Raw genomic sequence first — 15503 nt, forward strand, 5'->3', positions numbered from 1 at the left:
AGCTAAAACCAACATTAAACAAACAAAACCAAATTAACAGTTCATTCAAAAATAAGGCAAGTGTGAAAAAGAAAAAAAAATTAATATAATTGGAGTAGACTCTTTTCTCTTGACTCTCTTTTCTCCAAGAAACATAAAGAAAATACCATCAATTTTCAACAAGCATTGGCAGAGCACACATTTAGAAAATCACTTAAGATTTCATCACGGCAAAAGCTAGATAGCATCAATATTTTAGAATTCTGTAACATCTGTTTACAGTCGAGAATTTTTTCTGAAGTACTATAAATTGGCAATTGTTTATCTACAGTAATGGACTCAATTACTCCTACCCCAGATTATGCAATAAGCATATTCAGTAACTGAGATAATTAAGCAACACACATATACTTTGAGCTACAGCAAAGCCTTGCCAGCATTAATTCTGCCAAATCAGAAGACATGCACACATTGCAATGTCATTTATTCGCACTTCATTTTTCAGTACTTTGTCCTTCACCGTTCGCCTCTGTAATGCTAATGTACTATTGCTTTGCAAATAATTAAAATTATGGTCTGACCACATGCAGTTTGTAGGAATTAATGCATGACCTTCAACACTACACAGAAATACATACATGCTAGAAAACAAGGTTATGTAGCATTAAGGAAACCACTACGCAAACTTATGCACATTATAAAAGTCAATACTCTAACCAAAATTCTAAAAGACACCTTTTGATTGCACAAAGCTGTGTTACAGCCTTACATTACAGAAATGTTTGGTTTTTGTTTTTTTCAGAGTCTCCCTCAAAGTCTCAGTTTAACCACCATAATTTATCTCCAGGCTTTAAATCTGTCAGAAATAGTCTCTATTTCCATTAATTCTTCATTTTTTTTTTTTTTTGTAGGCCCAACACTTAAGTTTCTGATAGTTGCCTTTGAAGGCCTAAACCTCCTTAAATTTACTAAATCCATGGCAGAACAAAAATGCTTCACATCACCAAACTTAGCATTATCTAACATCTTTTAGAACTTACTAATTGGGAGAGACTGAACGTCAGTGCAGATTAATGCACCTCCTTTCAGTTTGAGCACCTGAGTTGAATCTAATCTGCACAAAAGTGACTAAAAATCAATCTAATCTGACAGTGGCGAAATTATTAGGTATAATTATATGCATTCTCAGATCCTTAGCTGGAGAAGACAAATTCCTTGAAACACTTCAAAAAGGAATTTAAATATTTGTAGGTTTGCTGTTTCTTTTTTTTAAACAAAAAACATGCAGATAACATTTTCAGTCATAAAAGATGAAAGGTGATCAAGACAGTATCTTCTGTTCCTATCAGCCCTCAGTATTTGCTACAGGAAACAACACATTCCCGTGCCAGAAGTGTGTTGGAGGAAGGAAGGAACTGGAGGAAGGGAAAAATCTTGAAAAGTACTCAGATGCATCATTTTTAATTACCTGATAATGTGCACTACATTTTTAATGATGGGCTCTTTTCCATTAAAGGCGAAGAGATCTTAGCTTGCTCATGTAATGACATAATCAGCAACATTTCTTGTTTGCAAAGGGCTGTATATATACACCTAATATAGGTAAGTAAACTCAGCCTTTTTACCAAATTCAGAGCAATGGACATGACCCAGAGGGGATAACCCTGACTTGAGGCTACTTTTTCTTCTTCCTCACTCAGTTTGCTGAGTGATATTCAACTACAAATTAGAAATTATAAAAGACAATACACCTGTTTTTGTCACTAATCTCAGCAATAACGCAACACTAAACAGTACTGAGAAAAAAAAGTGTAGTTTGCTTCAATGGGCATGATTAGTACTGAAAAGATTCAAAGCATTTTGCAAATTTTTATTGTACAACATGACATACTCAACAGCACGCAGTTAACAATGTTCCTCATCAAAATCTTTCTTCAAGCAGTAAAATGCATCCATTTGTAATGCCAGTATTATAAAAATTAAGACAGAAATGATGAAATCATTGTATTCTGGGCATTAAAAAGCACAGCAAGGCCATGTGTCAGAACTTGGGATGTGGCAGTGTGATTAAACCAACAAAATTGTGTTTGGTGAAGAGAATAGTTCCTCATGTCAAAGGTAATCACATTGTTTGCTACTACTGTCTTATTTTTATTCCCAAATGCACACGGGCAGTGGAAATACAGATGATACAATCTATCAGGGTTTCCAGAAGCCTTAAGGAAGCTAAGGACCTACCAAAAATAATGAAGGCACTCACACAGATGGAGAATTTTCCTAAAAATAGAATAAAATCACCTACAAGGATTAGGGAAGTAAATAGTCCTCACAAAAACCTGTCCTGGGACTCATACTGCTTATTGTATTTATAAGAAAGCCAGAAAAGGAGATGTAGCAAGGTGGAAAAAGTTGCTGATGCCACTGCATTATTTAGGGTGGTGAAGGTGAGGACTTATAATGAGGAGCCACATACAGACCTTATGTGACTTAGAACTTCAGCAATAATCCAGCACAGGAAATTAGCTATAGAAAAACATTGCAAGATACACAGGAGAATAAAGCTGCCCAAATTTCAAATATACAATGAGTTAACCAGTATTACTCAGGAAGAGGGGCCTTGAGGTTAGGACAGCTGATTATGGAAATATAAGCTTAGTGCTCAACAGCATTACAAAAGAAGAAAAATCACTTATTTGAAAAGTGGGGAGAATAAAACAGAGGAACATCTTTTTGCTACCTTTGCAGTGCCTGCATCTTAACTTCTGTAGGCAATTTGTTCCCTCCATCTGAAAGGATGTGGAGCTCAAAATGTTCCAAATAGGGCAACAAGGAGAATCCAAGCATCATCTACCCTATAATAAATAGCTAAGTAAGCTAGAACTTTTGAGTCTAGACACAGAAATGGTTAAGAATGAATAAGGTAAATGTTTTTAAAGTCTTTGGCAGCAATGGAGAGGGTAGATCTCTAATGCCTGTCTAAAAGAACAAGAGCCAAGAAGCACCAAATGAAGCTAAAATGGGGTCATGTTCAAAACCAAGGGAAAGGTTTCATACAGACAACTGAGCTGCAAGAGCTTCTGGTTGGGGAATACCATGAACACCAACAGCTCAGACTTCTTTAAGGGGCACCAGATAAATTCACAGAACTGGAATCTAACAAAAGCTACTGAACACACAGCAACTATCTACAGAAAATGTATCATCCCGTGTAGTCACCCCATTTGTAGAGTATTGCCTGCACATCTGCTTTCAGCTCCCCCTGGGATGGTGCACTGGGTTAAACAGTCTGACCCTGTCCAGCCAGCCTCACTGCTCTGTGTGAAAGCACATGCCTTTAACGAATAATCATGGAATTGACAGAATCACAGAAAACAGAACTGCAAAAATTCTTGAGAGGTCATCTAATCTACTCTCCTGTCTCTGGGTAGAATCAGTTGTGCATGATCTTTTGTGGCAGATGTCTAACCTGTTTTTCAAAACCTTCAAAAGCAAGTTATTCTAGTGTGAAGCAGGCCTTCTCTGAAAAAAACCTCTTTGTAATACAACCTGAATCTTCCTTACTGCAAAGTTAATCCCTTTATTTTTTCATTGTTACAGACACATAGAGAGATGGTCCCTCCCCTTTTGCAGTGGCCTTTCATATCCTTGGACTTATCTACTAAAACCTAGAAAGAAAACCCAAGCCCTATCAAACTGTAGCCACCTAATCACTGAAAGAAAAAAAACCAAGTATCATTCCTTGCAAATACCAAAATTCCTCTACATATTCCCATGTGAGTGCATCACAGAAAGTAACCAAACAGATTCTTCTAGTAGGGATATTATTAGTAAAAAAAACCAAACCCAAATAAAAACCACAAACACACAAACTCAAACATGTGTGGTCTGGTTAGTATATAAAAAATGGCCAATAGCACATAATAAACTGAGTCCATCTACAACAGGAACAGAGAACAGGTCTTCCTTTTCTGCAGAAATCTCCTCCAGCCCCCTTTCTCCTTATCCTTATGCCACATGGGTAACCCAAATTCTCAATCACTCTTCACAGACTACACTCCCTGGACCTCAGAGCATCCTCTTCTTCTCTTCAAGAAAGACAGGAAAGATTTGGAGAGAGTCCAGAGGTGTAATGCCCAAAGCTAGACACAGTATTCAAACTGAGCCTAACCAAAGCTTTGACAAGTGAAGGGAATACAGTGTGTGCCTTGCAGGCTTCCTGCCTGTGTGACGTGTGTGTTTCAGGGCACTGCAATCCCGCTGATTCATAGCCAGCTCATAAATCACCCTGGCTCTGCAATGCATTCTACTGCAACTGTTATCCACTCATTTTTACCCCAGCCCATGATTTATGTAGTTCCAATAATTTTCTTTTTGTTTTTCTTTCATACAGAACAGTTTCAACTAAAGAGGAGATGATATTTTTAGGAATTTTAGCTTTGCACTGATGTTAAGTAGTATCAATTTGCTTCTCTTGGTCAGTTCACATGAACTGTAAGAATTTCCCAGGATCAACAGGTGTGACTTTAAAAAATCACTGGCTGTAGAAATTGTGTGGATTGGTGTTTGTCTGTGGTGATTTATTTACATATATATATATATATATATATCTATATATATCTATATTTAGGGAAAAAAAAAAAAGACCAGAAACATTTCCTCTAAATTTTAATCTCATGTTCCAACCGGGCTCTTCTGGAGTATCTGCACATGTAGTTATGGCTTTTTTGTCTATCCAGTCAGCCAGTTTGCACAGTAGCAACTCAGAGCAGACACCTTGCCTAAGACACTGGGTGCAGCCTGACTAGTTCAGCACACACCACAGTGGTTTACCTAGCACTTGAAGTTCTAGTTAGCATTTAGGACAAAAACAAGTGAGACTGACAAACAACCACCAAAGTCAAGATGTCATCAAGCAGATGTTACATCTTGGTTGAATTCTGCATCTTCACCTTTTGAGTTTTTTTCTTGCATTGAGAATTAATAGTGAGCAAAGCAAATAACATCCACAAATTGCCCACTAACAGTTAGAGACACTGTTGATATTATTGACTTACTCAAATTTGTATCCCAATTGCAATAAAAATTCAATAGGCTTAACATACAGGCAAATGCAAAACTACTAGAGAATTAAGAGTGCTATAGCACCAAAAGACTTGTTCTAACAAGCAGAGATGCATGAGCTAATCCCTCTCACCAATTTATTCAGTGACTTCAACCCCTGTTCTGTTAATGAATTCAATGGGACATTTTTATTTCTGTGAATTTATTCCTTAGAATTATTAATAAATTAATTATATAACCACGCTCAGTCTCCAGATTGCTTGCAAACTAATAGCCATCCTACCAAGACTTCATGTTCATAAATCAGATTACTTATACAGCTAATCCACATTTTTTTCAGTCTACAAACCCACAGCATTTTCAAGGTGGTTACTACATTAAATATTATGCAAATGAGTATCATGACATTTTTATCTTTCTCAGCTGAGCATTTCGGAAGTCAAGAACTTGTTCACATGAATAACTGCAGAAAACATTCATCAGACTCTGAATGCAAACTAAATAGGGAAATTCTTAACCCATTTTCACTTTCAAAAAGATAAGATTGAATTTAGTATGAAAAACTAATTCATAAATCTTTTGAGACAGTACCTAAATATGCTAAATATTGAATAATAATTAATTATCTGGGATATACAGAATACACGATTCCATTAACTTGCACAATGACCAGCTTCTTCCTTTCATACTGTATGCAAACAGAATAATGTTTAAAATCAATGTCAAATACTATATGTAATTTTTTTTTTCCAGCACAAGATTCTATTTTGCCATAGTGAAATCTGTATTAAACAAAACCTTTTGGGTCGGATTTCCCTTGCCTACATAGTATTTTGGTAAAACTTGCTAGGCACAGCATGAATACAATTTTTGGCCAGTAGTCCACACTTCAAGTAACAACACTGGTAAATGGCAGGTATGCTACCAAGATAACTTTGAGTTTGCGGCAAAAGTTCAAGTAAAATACAACTAAACTGCAAATAGAACAGCACTTTGACTCTTACTGCTAATTTCTGATGTGTCAAATTTGTCACATTTTGAAATAAACTTTGAGAAGGAGAGGCTACTAGGAAAATGACAAAAGGCATTTCTAAAGACCCAGCTTCTCTTTTTGTGTTACTAAGAATATAGAAACGGCTTCAGGAAGATTGCATTTAATGTTAGATATTTGATGTGTGCAGTAAAAAGGCCTTTAATATTACTAAAGTAGTCTCCTTAATCCACAGTTCAAATACCTATTTTAAAGGCATTTGGCATTATATTTAAACAAAGGTAGTGCAGTGCCTGCAGCTGCAAATTGCAGGGAACAAATGCAAATCACAAGAGTTCACACTGCAGGCTCTGAAAAGTCATCAAAGCCTCCAAGTACTCTTAAAGAATAAGGTACAAAACACCACCAAGACCCCACGAGCTACCCTGCAGGAATCCATTGCTTTTTACCTGACAGAGCAGTGAACATAAGAACTTCAATCCTGCCTTTTTGCAGAGACTCTATGAAAATTCAAATGACACCCAGTAGACACATACACAAACAAAAGAGAAAAAAACAGTTGTTGTTTTTATTTTTAATACAACTTGAGTCTTTTTAAAGACTTAAAACCTTACAAATTATAGCACGATTGCACCTGTGAAATGCTGCTAAAAATTGCTAAATTAACAGAAAACTTGTCTGAGCATGTTGGATACTGTTGCCAGGAAATTGTAATGGTACAAATCACTAGGTAACCATTACTAGGAGCTACTTCTTAACTGCCACAACTTCCCAGCTTCGTTTCAAGCCACTGTCGAGTTAAAAGTTATCCCCACTTTGTAGATAACAACAAAAAAAACAAACAAACAACAAACAAACAAAAAATCCCAGGAAGAGGTTATGTAATAATTCTAACCTCTTCATTTTAATTCAGTGATATACAGAGGGATTATATATATTCTCTTGCACCATTTTAGCTAACTGATAATCTTAAAAACTGCAATATAGCCAACCAGTAAAGCCACAGACAATTTCATTTTTAATCCAACCCATCTTTCTGTGGTACAGAAGTAAGAATAGCAGGAATGAAAGCTAAACAGCCAGGCAGTGGGTACTGAGAGAGATCTAAGTTCAAAGCTTGAAATACAATAAATACACAGTTGCAGATACTAGCCTTTTCCTTTTGATGGAGTGAGAGAATACCCATGCATTTGGTCTGAAAGCATCCAACACATTTGCTCCCAGGCAGCCTGAATGTGTCAGTCAGAAAGCCTCCCACCACAAACAGACACTCCACTGGGCCAGCTCACCAGTGGGAAGAGAGCTGGCACAGCTCTATTTGCTGGGAAGCTGCACTTGGGGCTGGGGCAGGGAACAGTTCTGACTCACACAGCTCCCAGGGACCTTGCCCTCTCTACTCTGCTTATTCTAACTCATGCTAAAGATACTTCTGCTGGCTTTCCAAACAATTTTTTTCTTCTCCCAGCACTTTCTTCCTCCATTAAAAAAAACTAAATCGTGAGGCACCCACCACTCTTCATATGCCTCAAAAAGCTTCATGCTTAAGTAATCCCCTCTGCATGATGAGAAAACGAACATGGTCAATTTTCATCTAAAGGGTAAAAAAACTCCAAAATCCAAACCAAACAAGAAAAGCAAAACCTCACCTCACAAACCCGGGATAGGAGCCTGAGATCTTCTTACCTAATTCAGGAGATTCCAGAATTCCCCCCCAAATATTACTGAAAAAAGTATCAGGGGCCTTTCTCGCTTACTGAGACTTTTACAAACAGGGAAGTGGGTGACTGTTCACATAAAAGAGCACACAAAGTTGTTACTGAGCTGTATTTCATTTCCTTATAAGCAAGGTAGCCTATAAAAAATATACCTTGCATACCAGTAAGGGAAAGGTATTCAATTCATGTCAGGTTAAAAATGAACAGCAGGAAAAGCCAGGTTAGAGATTGCAATTTACACTTCAGATGAGCCCTCATCTATATCACAAAGCAACTGCTTATTTCAGTGTGTAACAGGAACCCAGCAAGATACATATGGCACTTACTCAGCAGAAAAACACCTCTTCATTTTCAGCAGGGCTGGCTATGGACAGCCACTCAAGGAGTAGGGACAAGGCACCATGCAACTCCACAGCCCTTCTCTCATCCCTAATGCTATTACTCATCCCCTGCAGACATCCTCAATGTTTACATTGCCATTGTTCCTATTTTTCAACGAGTTATGGATCCTCTGGGATTTTAAGCAAGGTGGACTGAGAACTGACTGGACAGTAGATCCCAGAGGGTCATAATCAGTGGCACAGGGTCCAGTTGAAGGCCTGCCACTAATGGTGTTCCCCAAGGTTAAATACTGGGCCTAGTATTGTTTAACTTATTCATCAGTGACTCAGGTGAAGGAGCAGATGCCTCCTCAGCAAGACCACTGATGACACAGAGCTGCAAGGAATGGCCAATACCCCAGAGAGCCGTGCAGGCCTTCAGAGGGACCTAGACAGGGTGGAGGGATGGGCAGAGAACTATCTGAAATTCAACAAAGGCAAGTGCAGGGTCCTGTACCTGGAGAGGAACAACCCTAAGTACCAGCACAGGCTGGGGGCTGACCAGCTGGGGAGCAGCTCTGCAGAGTAGGACCTGGGGGTCTTGGTGAGCAACAGGCTGTCCATGAGCCACCAGTGTGCCCTGGGGGCCAAGAGGCCCAATGGTGTCCTGGGGTGCATTAGGAAGAGCAGCACCAGCAGATTGAGGGAGGTGATCCTGCCCCTCTGTTCAGCCCTAGTGAGGCCACATCTGGAGTGCTGTGTCCAGTGCTGGGCTCCTCAGCACAAGAGACATGGAGCTCCTGGAGCAGGTCCAGGAGAGGACAACAAAGATGATTAAGGGACTGAAGCATCTCTCTTGAGGAAATGCTGAGGGAACTTGGCTTGTTAGTCCTTGAGAAGAGCTGACTGAGAGGGGATCTCCTCAATGTCCATTAGAATCTGAAGGCAGGGTGTCAAGAGAATGGAGCCAGGCTCTGCTCAGCGATCCCAAGCAATAGGACAAGAGGCAATAGGCAGAAACTGATGGACAGGAAGTTCCACCTGAATATGAGGAAGAACTTTACTGTGTGGGCAACCAAGCACTGGAACAGATTGCTCAGAGAGGTTGTAGTCTCACTCATCAGAGAAATTCATGAACTGTCTGGACACAATCCTATGCCATGTGCTCTGGGACGACCCAGCTTTAGCATGGGGGTTGGACCAGATGACCCAATGTGGTCCCTTCCAACCTGACCCATTCTGTGATTCTGTAAAACATTTGGTACTCTGTAAAATTCCATTGTACTTAGTATTGCTACAATACACATGAGCCTTGCGATTTTTTAATAAACCAATTGATAAAAATGGGTACAGATAAGAAAATGCCTGGCTAAGTGCTATTTAAAAACTTTCACTGATGCAGCACGTTAATTCTCTGCATGATTCACTAGCATTAAATATGTTCCTCTCAGTAAAAACATCCCTGCGATAAGGTATGCTTCCTATTTAATTGGGCATGCCTGGGAGCTGAGCACACAGCATGTGCGTGGGAAAGGGATGGGACCCAGCCCTGGGAACACGAAAAGGCTGACTAAGACAAGATCAACGTTTTGAGAACACAGCAAGGCAGATCTGGCTTTGTCAAGGGACAACTCCCCTGAGATTCACAGTGCCCCTGCTAATTCCACACTCAGGTCACCATTTTGAGCATGTGAGGGGAGGCTGTCAATTGAAGCGAGAAGAAACACGAACTGCAGAGCACACACAAGCCTGAAACAACTACTAAGGGCAAATGCAATCTGGTTTACCAGTTGGCTTTGTGGTGCTGCTGGCAGCCTGCGTGCTCAGACAGAAAGACAGCAGCTACAGTTGGGAAGGAGAATATGGGACTTGGATGTTTGTACAAGACCCTGCTTATGCCCCTGGAAAGCAAATCTTGTCCTGCTTTTCTGCTACATACACAGGTGCCTGGAACACAGCCTGGAAGTCCAGGCTTTTGTCTTCAACTCTCTTTCAGGCCACCTTCAAAGCTTTTGTTTTACACAGCACTGCCTGGCACCCCTACTGTGCCCACTCTCAGTCCTCATTACAGCACCGTCTATAAACGTGACCTAATTTTTATGCCTGAATACCAACTTCTTGGACCTCTGCCTCTCTGCAAGGCATGTGCTGGGACAGGATCTCATGCAGCTGCAGCTGGAAACCTAGAAGACTGGCATTGCATAGAAGCAGCTCAAGCAAACATAGCAGTAAGTTGACCAGCATGCTGAATGCAGGTGCATGCAAGCATAAAGCTCCGAAGTTTTCTCAGTCATCAAGCAGCTTAAGAACTGAGTAACACCACATCATCACCAACCAATTCTCTGGGGCATGGTGTGAAACAGCACAGATAGTAAGAGGACTGTGAAAACTCTTTAGAGCACAGTCCAAATTGTCTCAAATCTATTCTGGTATGTTTCTCCAGCGCAAAATTATTCCAAGAAGAGGAAAAATCACTGAACAAGGCCGCTAGCCATGCCAAAACATTGAGGAAGCAACCAAATCTGAAGTACAAATTATCCAGACAGGCAATCAATATCAGCTAGCTGTCTGAAATTTTTAATGTTAACCGTAATAACTTGCAACTTGCATTTTGAAAGGTTACACAGGTGGAATCAGAGAATTGTCAAGCTTGGAAGATGCCTTGAATACCACTAAGTCCAACCATCAACCAGGCACTATCTCTGTAACCCCTGAACCACTAAACCACATCACCTAGCACCAGATCCAACCGGCTCTTAAACACCTCCAGGGATGATGACTCTGCCACCTCCCTGAGAAGCCTATTCCAATGCCTGACCACCCAAACAGTGATTTTTATTTTTTTTTTAAATAGCTAATCTGAATCTCCCCTGTCTCATCTTAAGGCCACTTCCTCTGGTCCTCTGACTGCACTCATGTGACTGCAGCTCCCTACACGCTCCTTTCAGAGAGTTGTTGCAGTTCAGTGTCGCTGGTCACACTGAGCGCTGGTTCGGCTTGTCAGAGCTCCTCACCATCTGAGAGCTGAAGAGAGCAGTTAAACCTCTCTGCGTATTTTATCGAGGCAACTGGAAAAAAAACTGACCCATCTGACACTCGCACACCATTCTCATCGTATGAAGGCCTTTAGCATAACCTTTATCTCACCTTGGGCAGGCGTGAGACAGCGACTGCCTGCAAACGCAGCGCCGTGTTTACAGGGAGCACACAGCGCTCCAGCGCTGAACAGGCCCCGTGCCCCAAACTACAGCCTGCGTTCAGCTGCTCCCACACAGCTCTCTACTGCTCACCTCCCAAACGACCGCAAAGGCCTCCACGCTATAAATGACTCAGAGCCAGCACCTTTTCCTGTCCCGCTCACCCTCTGCGGTGACAAACCCCACACCTCGACACGCTTTACCACCTCCCACGCACACGGGCTACCCCGGGGCCGAGTCTGCCAACGCGGCCAGGTCTCAGAAGGGGCCCGAAACACCACAAGGTAACGCGGAGGCGGCAGAGCGGCTCCCTGCGAGACTCGCCCCACGCGCGGTCGCTCCGGGCTCACAAGCGCAGGCCAAGCCCGACTCGCCCTCGCCCATCGCGGGCAGCTCCGGCCCGGGCTGCCGGCGCCGCGCCGTCGGCATTGCGCATGCGCGGCCGCAGCGCCGCCACCGCGGCCGAGGAGGGGGAGCGCTGCCGGCCCGGAGCGCGGCTGGGCGGCATGGCCAGCCTGGTCCCCGCCGCCGCCTCATCTCCCGCCGGCGCCGCGTCCCGCAGCAAGAAGCGCCCGGCGAGCCCGGGCACCGGCGGCGGCCCCAGCAAGAAAAAGAAGGCGACGGCGCCTGGCGGCTCGCAGGTAATGGTGAGAGCGGGGCGGCCAGCGCGCTTGCGCGGCAGCGACCTGCCTTTCCCCGCCCCTTCCCGCCGTGCTGGGAGCGTGTTCCTTGTCCCGTGTCACTTGTCCCTTGTCCCGTGTCCCGTGTCCCGCACCCCCCGGCCGGGGCTGTCGTGACTCCTGGGACACACGGGTATCCCGGGACACGCCGCTGCCTCCCGCCTGGCCTCCCACCGCCCCCCTGCCTCCTCCTCGCCCGTCCCGCCCGTGGCCGCGCTGGAAGCTGCCGAGCCCCAGGGAAGGGCCGGCGGCGCGGTGCTCGCTGCGGTGTCCCTCGGGCAGGCGGGGCCCTTCGGGACGTCGGGCCTTCCTTTATCCTGCTCTAGCGTGCAGGTTGTGTCTCCCCTCCTGTGTACAGCGGTACCGGTGGTGTCGTTCTCCCCACTTCCCCGGCCGGATGAGGCAGAGCTTGACCGGGATGCTGGGGGGGTTTGTGAGCACCGAGATGCCGTGTGTGTGACACAGGTGTGCGGTGGCACTTTCTGACCAAGCCGCCCCGCAGTTCATAGTTCCCTACGCTCGCCTTCAGTAGCAGCTGTGTGCCTGAGCTCCGTGCGTACCCCACATGCACACAGCTCTGATCCTGAGAGATGCTGATTTTAGCGTGAGGCACCTGAGCTGTCGCGGAGGAGGGACTAGTGCTGGACAGAGCACAATTCAACAGCTGCTACATCTGCTGTGTGCGGCACACATGGCCTTCTCTCAGTTGGACTAAGTAGATAGAGGGCTTACATGTGAAATTAAGATGTAACCTCAGAGCCTGAGTTTCGGGGAACAGGGTCAATCAGGGAGGGAGAAGGGCTATTAATGTGAGTTTCTCCTAAACTCCAGCCCTCGTTCCCGGGGTGGTGCATCCTCAGTTTTGCATCATGCGACACCAGCACCCGTCCCCAGTTGTTGTCATCTGCCTCTTGATGGCAAGCTATAGACCACACTACTATGCAAATAAGCAATCACTCAAACTGTTCTGTTTTTCATCTGCCTCTTGATGATGAGGTAGCATCTCATGCTCCAAAATTAAGTCACAGAAGATGTTCAGAGTCAGAATGTATATGACATCTGCATAGATTTTAAATGCTGTTATGTCTTGGATTACTTCTAGATTTTTGTAGCTAAAGTGGTCAAAAGAGGGTTGGAAAAAATGGCTGTCTCCTTTCTTCCCCCTAGAAATGATTCTTCTCAGTAATATTTCATGAACTATGATAGTAGCATAGCTACAAAGTCTGCCTTACTGCCAGTTAGGTTGCTTATTTTCACATGAGCCATCAGATCAGGGGAGCGCTTATGCATTTTTCAGCAGATCTTCTCTCCAGGCAAATAAAAGCCATTGTGCACACACGAGAGCACAGACACAAACTCTTCCTCATTTGAATGATGCTCTTGTTTTCACCCCGTGGCAGTTACATGGTTTCTTTTCTGGTGGGTTTATTCGTAGGACAGGGAGTACACACCATAATGCTTAATGTTGCTAACAATGTTGCACTACAACTGTGAAAAGTTATTGCCTGGCATGATCATGTTTGACAGCTTTTTCAAGGTGTGATAGAGATAATGATCCGGATTTTCCAGCATGGAGTGGTCTGCTCTGTGCATGTGTGTGTGTATCTGTATATGTGTACACTGATATAAAACATGGTGTATATTTTAATATAATTTAAATGTATGTAAAATTATTTATACGTAAAAAACTTCCCCACACCCTTCAGCCTCTAAAACTGTTTTCCAAAGTTCACACCAAACTTAAGCTTGTGGACAGCTTCCAGTGTTATGAGACAATCCATGCTTTCTTACTCCAACTGTGTTTCAATAGTGTGCGAGATAAACAGTTTTTGTAATTCCTCTCACAAGTGATTTCAGTGGAGGAAGAAGTAATTTCTCAGCACTACATCTAAGTCATCATAGGCATTCATTGACTTCAGCAGTGCAGATCAATCCCACAAGGAAAAGAAAGAAATGAGTCTCAGAAAATGTGTAACCTCAGGAATGGGACAAGAAACAGCTCATTCTAGCAATCTCATTCAGTGTTGCTGACCAGCTCTGGAGCAAGCCAGTGCAAACAAATGAAATGAAGGCTTTGCATTTTTTGACTTAGAAACATGGATCATTGGGCATCTTCTGCAATACCTTATTTAAGTATAATATCCGAAAGTCTTTAAAAGCCCATAATTAATTGCTAAGGAGTATACTTTTTCTAGATTAGGAAACCTGTGACACCATGAAACAATTATTCTAGTCTGATGAGATATTCAGAATATAACCAGTCAACAAGCACATAATGCTCTATTTTTTTATTACTTACCCAGTCTTTAAATGACTCAGTCAGTCAGGGAGTAGGTCATCCAAGAATTTTAAATACTTTTTTTCTGAATATATTATATACTGAATATCCAACCAATGGGATTTTTATCTTATTTTAATTTTTTAACTCCAAACAAGTAACATTCCTCTGGTAGTCTAAAAGTTACACACTTCTCATACACACCACAGGTTTGGAGGTCACTTTTGTTATTCCTCTGACCATTCACTTTCCTAATCTTTACAGCCTATTTTCAGCCTTTTAGAAGCAGAATACATCATACCATAGCTCAGCATTAAGCATCAACAGTTTCTATTTTAAGTAAACCGACATCCTGAAACCAATAGAGAAATAGTGAATTATTTCCTTGGTTAAGCAGCAAACTGCAGGTAAGAAAATCCCTGCTGGGAGGCTTAAAAATACTGCTGGGGTAAACTTAGGATCTGGGGACCCCCCACTGTATTAACTAGTAACTTCTGCTGAGAACCTTGTGCTGGCTTACGTGAAAATACATTTCGCATTGTGCCAACTGTGAGCATCCTTTGTGAAATTAAACAAAAAGGTATTTTTGTAAGTTCTGCAAATCACAGACTTAGTTTTTCTCTTGTGTGCTTTATGTCACAAGCAGCTGTCATAATGCTCACCCTGAAAGACACACTGGTCTGGTAAAACTGTACATTTCAAAAATGTGTTTGTTTATATTTTTTTATATAATAAATTTGCTTAAGCATAGCAATGTAATCAACTAATTTGAGTAACTGTGTATATCCTACAAGAAGGCACAATTTTCACACAGCATACAGATTTTTATAAACCCAGTTTTGATTATATTTCTCCAACATGTCAATTGCTATTTCTCTAAGATATGACTTAGGAACATTACCAGAAAACATTCTTCATCTTTTTTCTAGAGCATGGTGCTAATAACACCAAGGTTGCGGGTTCAGTCCCCATATGGGACATTCATTTGAGAGCTGGAATTGATGATCCTTGTTGGTGCCTTCCAACTCAGAACATTCCATGTGATTTGTGTGAGTTACCAACCCAAAGGTATTGAGTCATGCTTGTTTTGGAAGCACATTGCTCACAGGGTTTGTCAGTCATGTCTACAGAAGGAGACACATGGCTTTTTGGATATAATGCCTGTATTTACCAAACGTAATATTAAAAGTGAGTTTACAGGAAAGTGTGATTGCAAATTGATTACTTCACTTTCATTAGCATTACACAATTATTCCTCCCATGCTGTTGTGCCACTGAAAAA

At 42.3% G+C, this 15503-nt stretch overlaps 1 protein-coding gene and 1 long non-coding RNA gene across 2 annotated transcripts in view; one reads left to right on the forward strand and one right to left on the reverse strand.

The window, feature by feature from the left end:
- The window catches only part of LOC146441708 (uncharacterized), a 61473-nt gene that overhangs the window by 868 nt on the left and 45102 nt on the right, over positions 1–15503 (reverse strand). The gene's annotated exons all lie outside the window — the stretch shown is intronic.
- INO80C (INO80 complex subunit C) overlaps positions 11453–15503 on the forward strand; it is a 30796-nt gene continuing 26745 nt past the window's right edge. Inside the window, exon 1 of the mRNA XM_085052249.1 lies at positions 11453–11904. Coding sequence (XP_084908375.1) covers positions 11698–11904 — 207 coding nt within the window. The 5' untranslated portion in view covers positions 11453–11697. The remainder of the gene's footprint in view (positions 11905–15503) is intronic.

Source organism: Lichenostomus cassidix, chromosome 2 (genome assembly GCF_008360975.1).
Source record: "Lichenostomus cassidix isolate B80296 chromosome 2, HeHo_3.0, whole genome shotgun sequence".
In the NCBI taxonomy this organism is placed as follows: Eukaryota; Metazoa; Chordata; class Aves; order Passeriformes; family Meliphagidae; genus Lichenostomus; species Lichenostomus cassidix.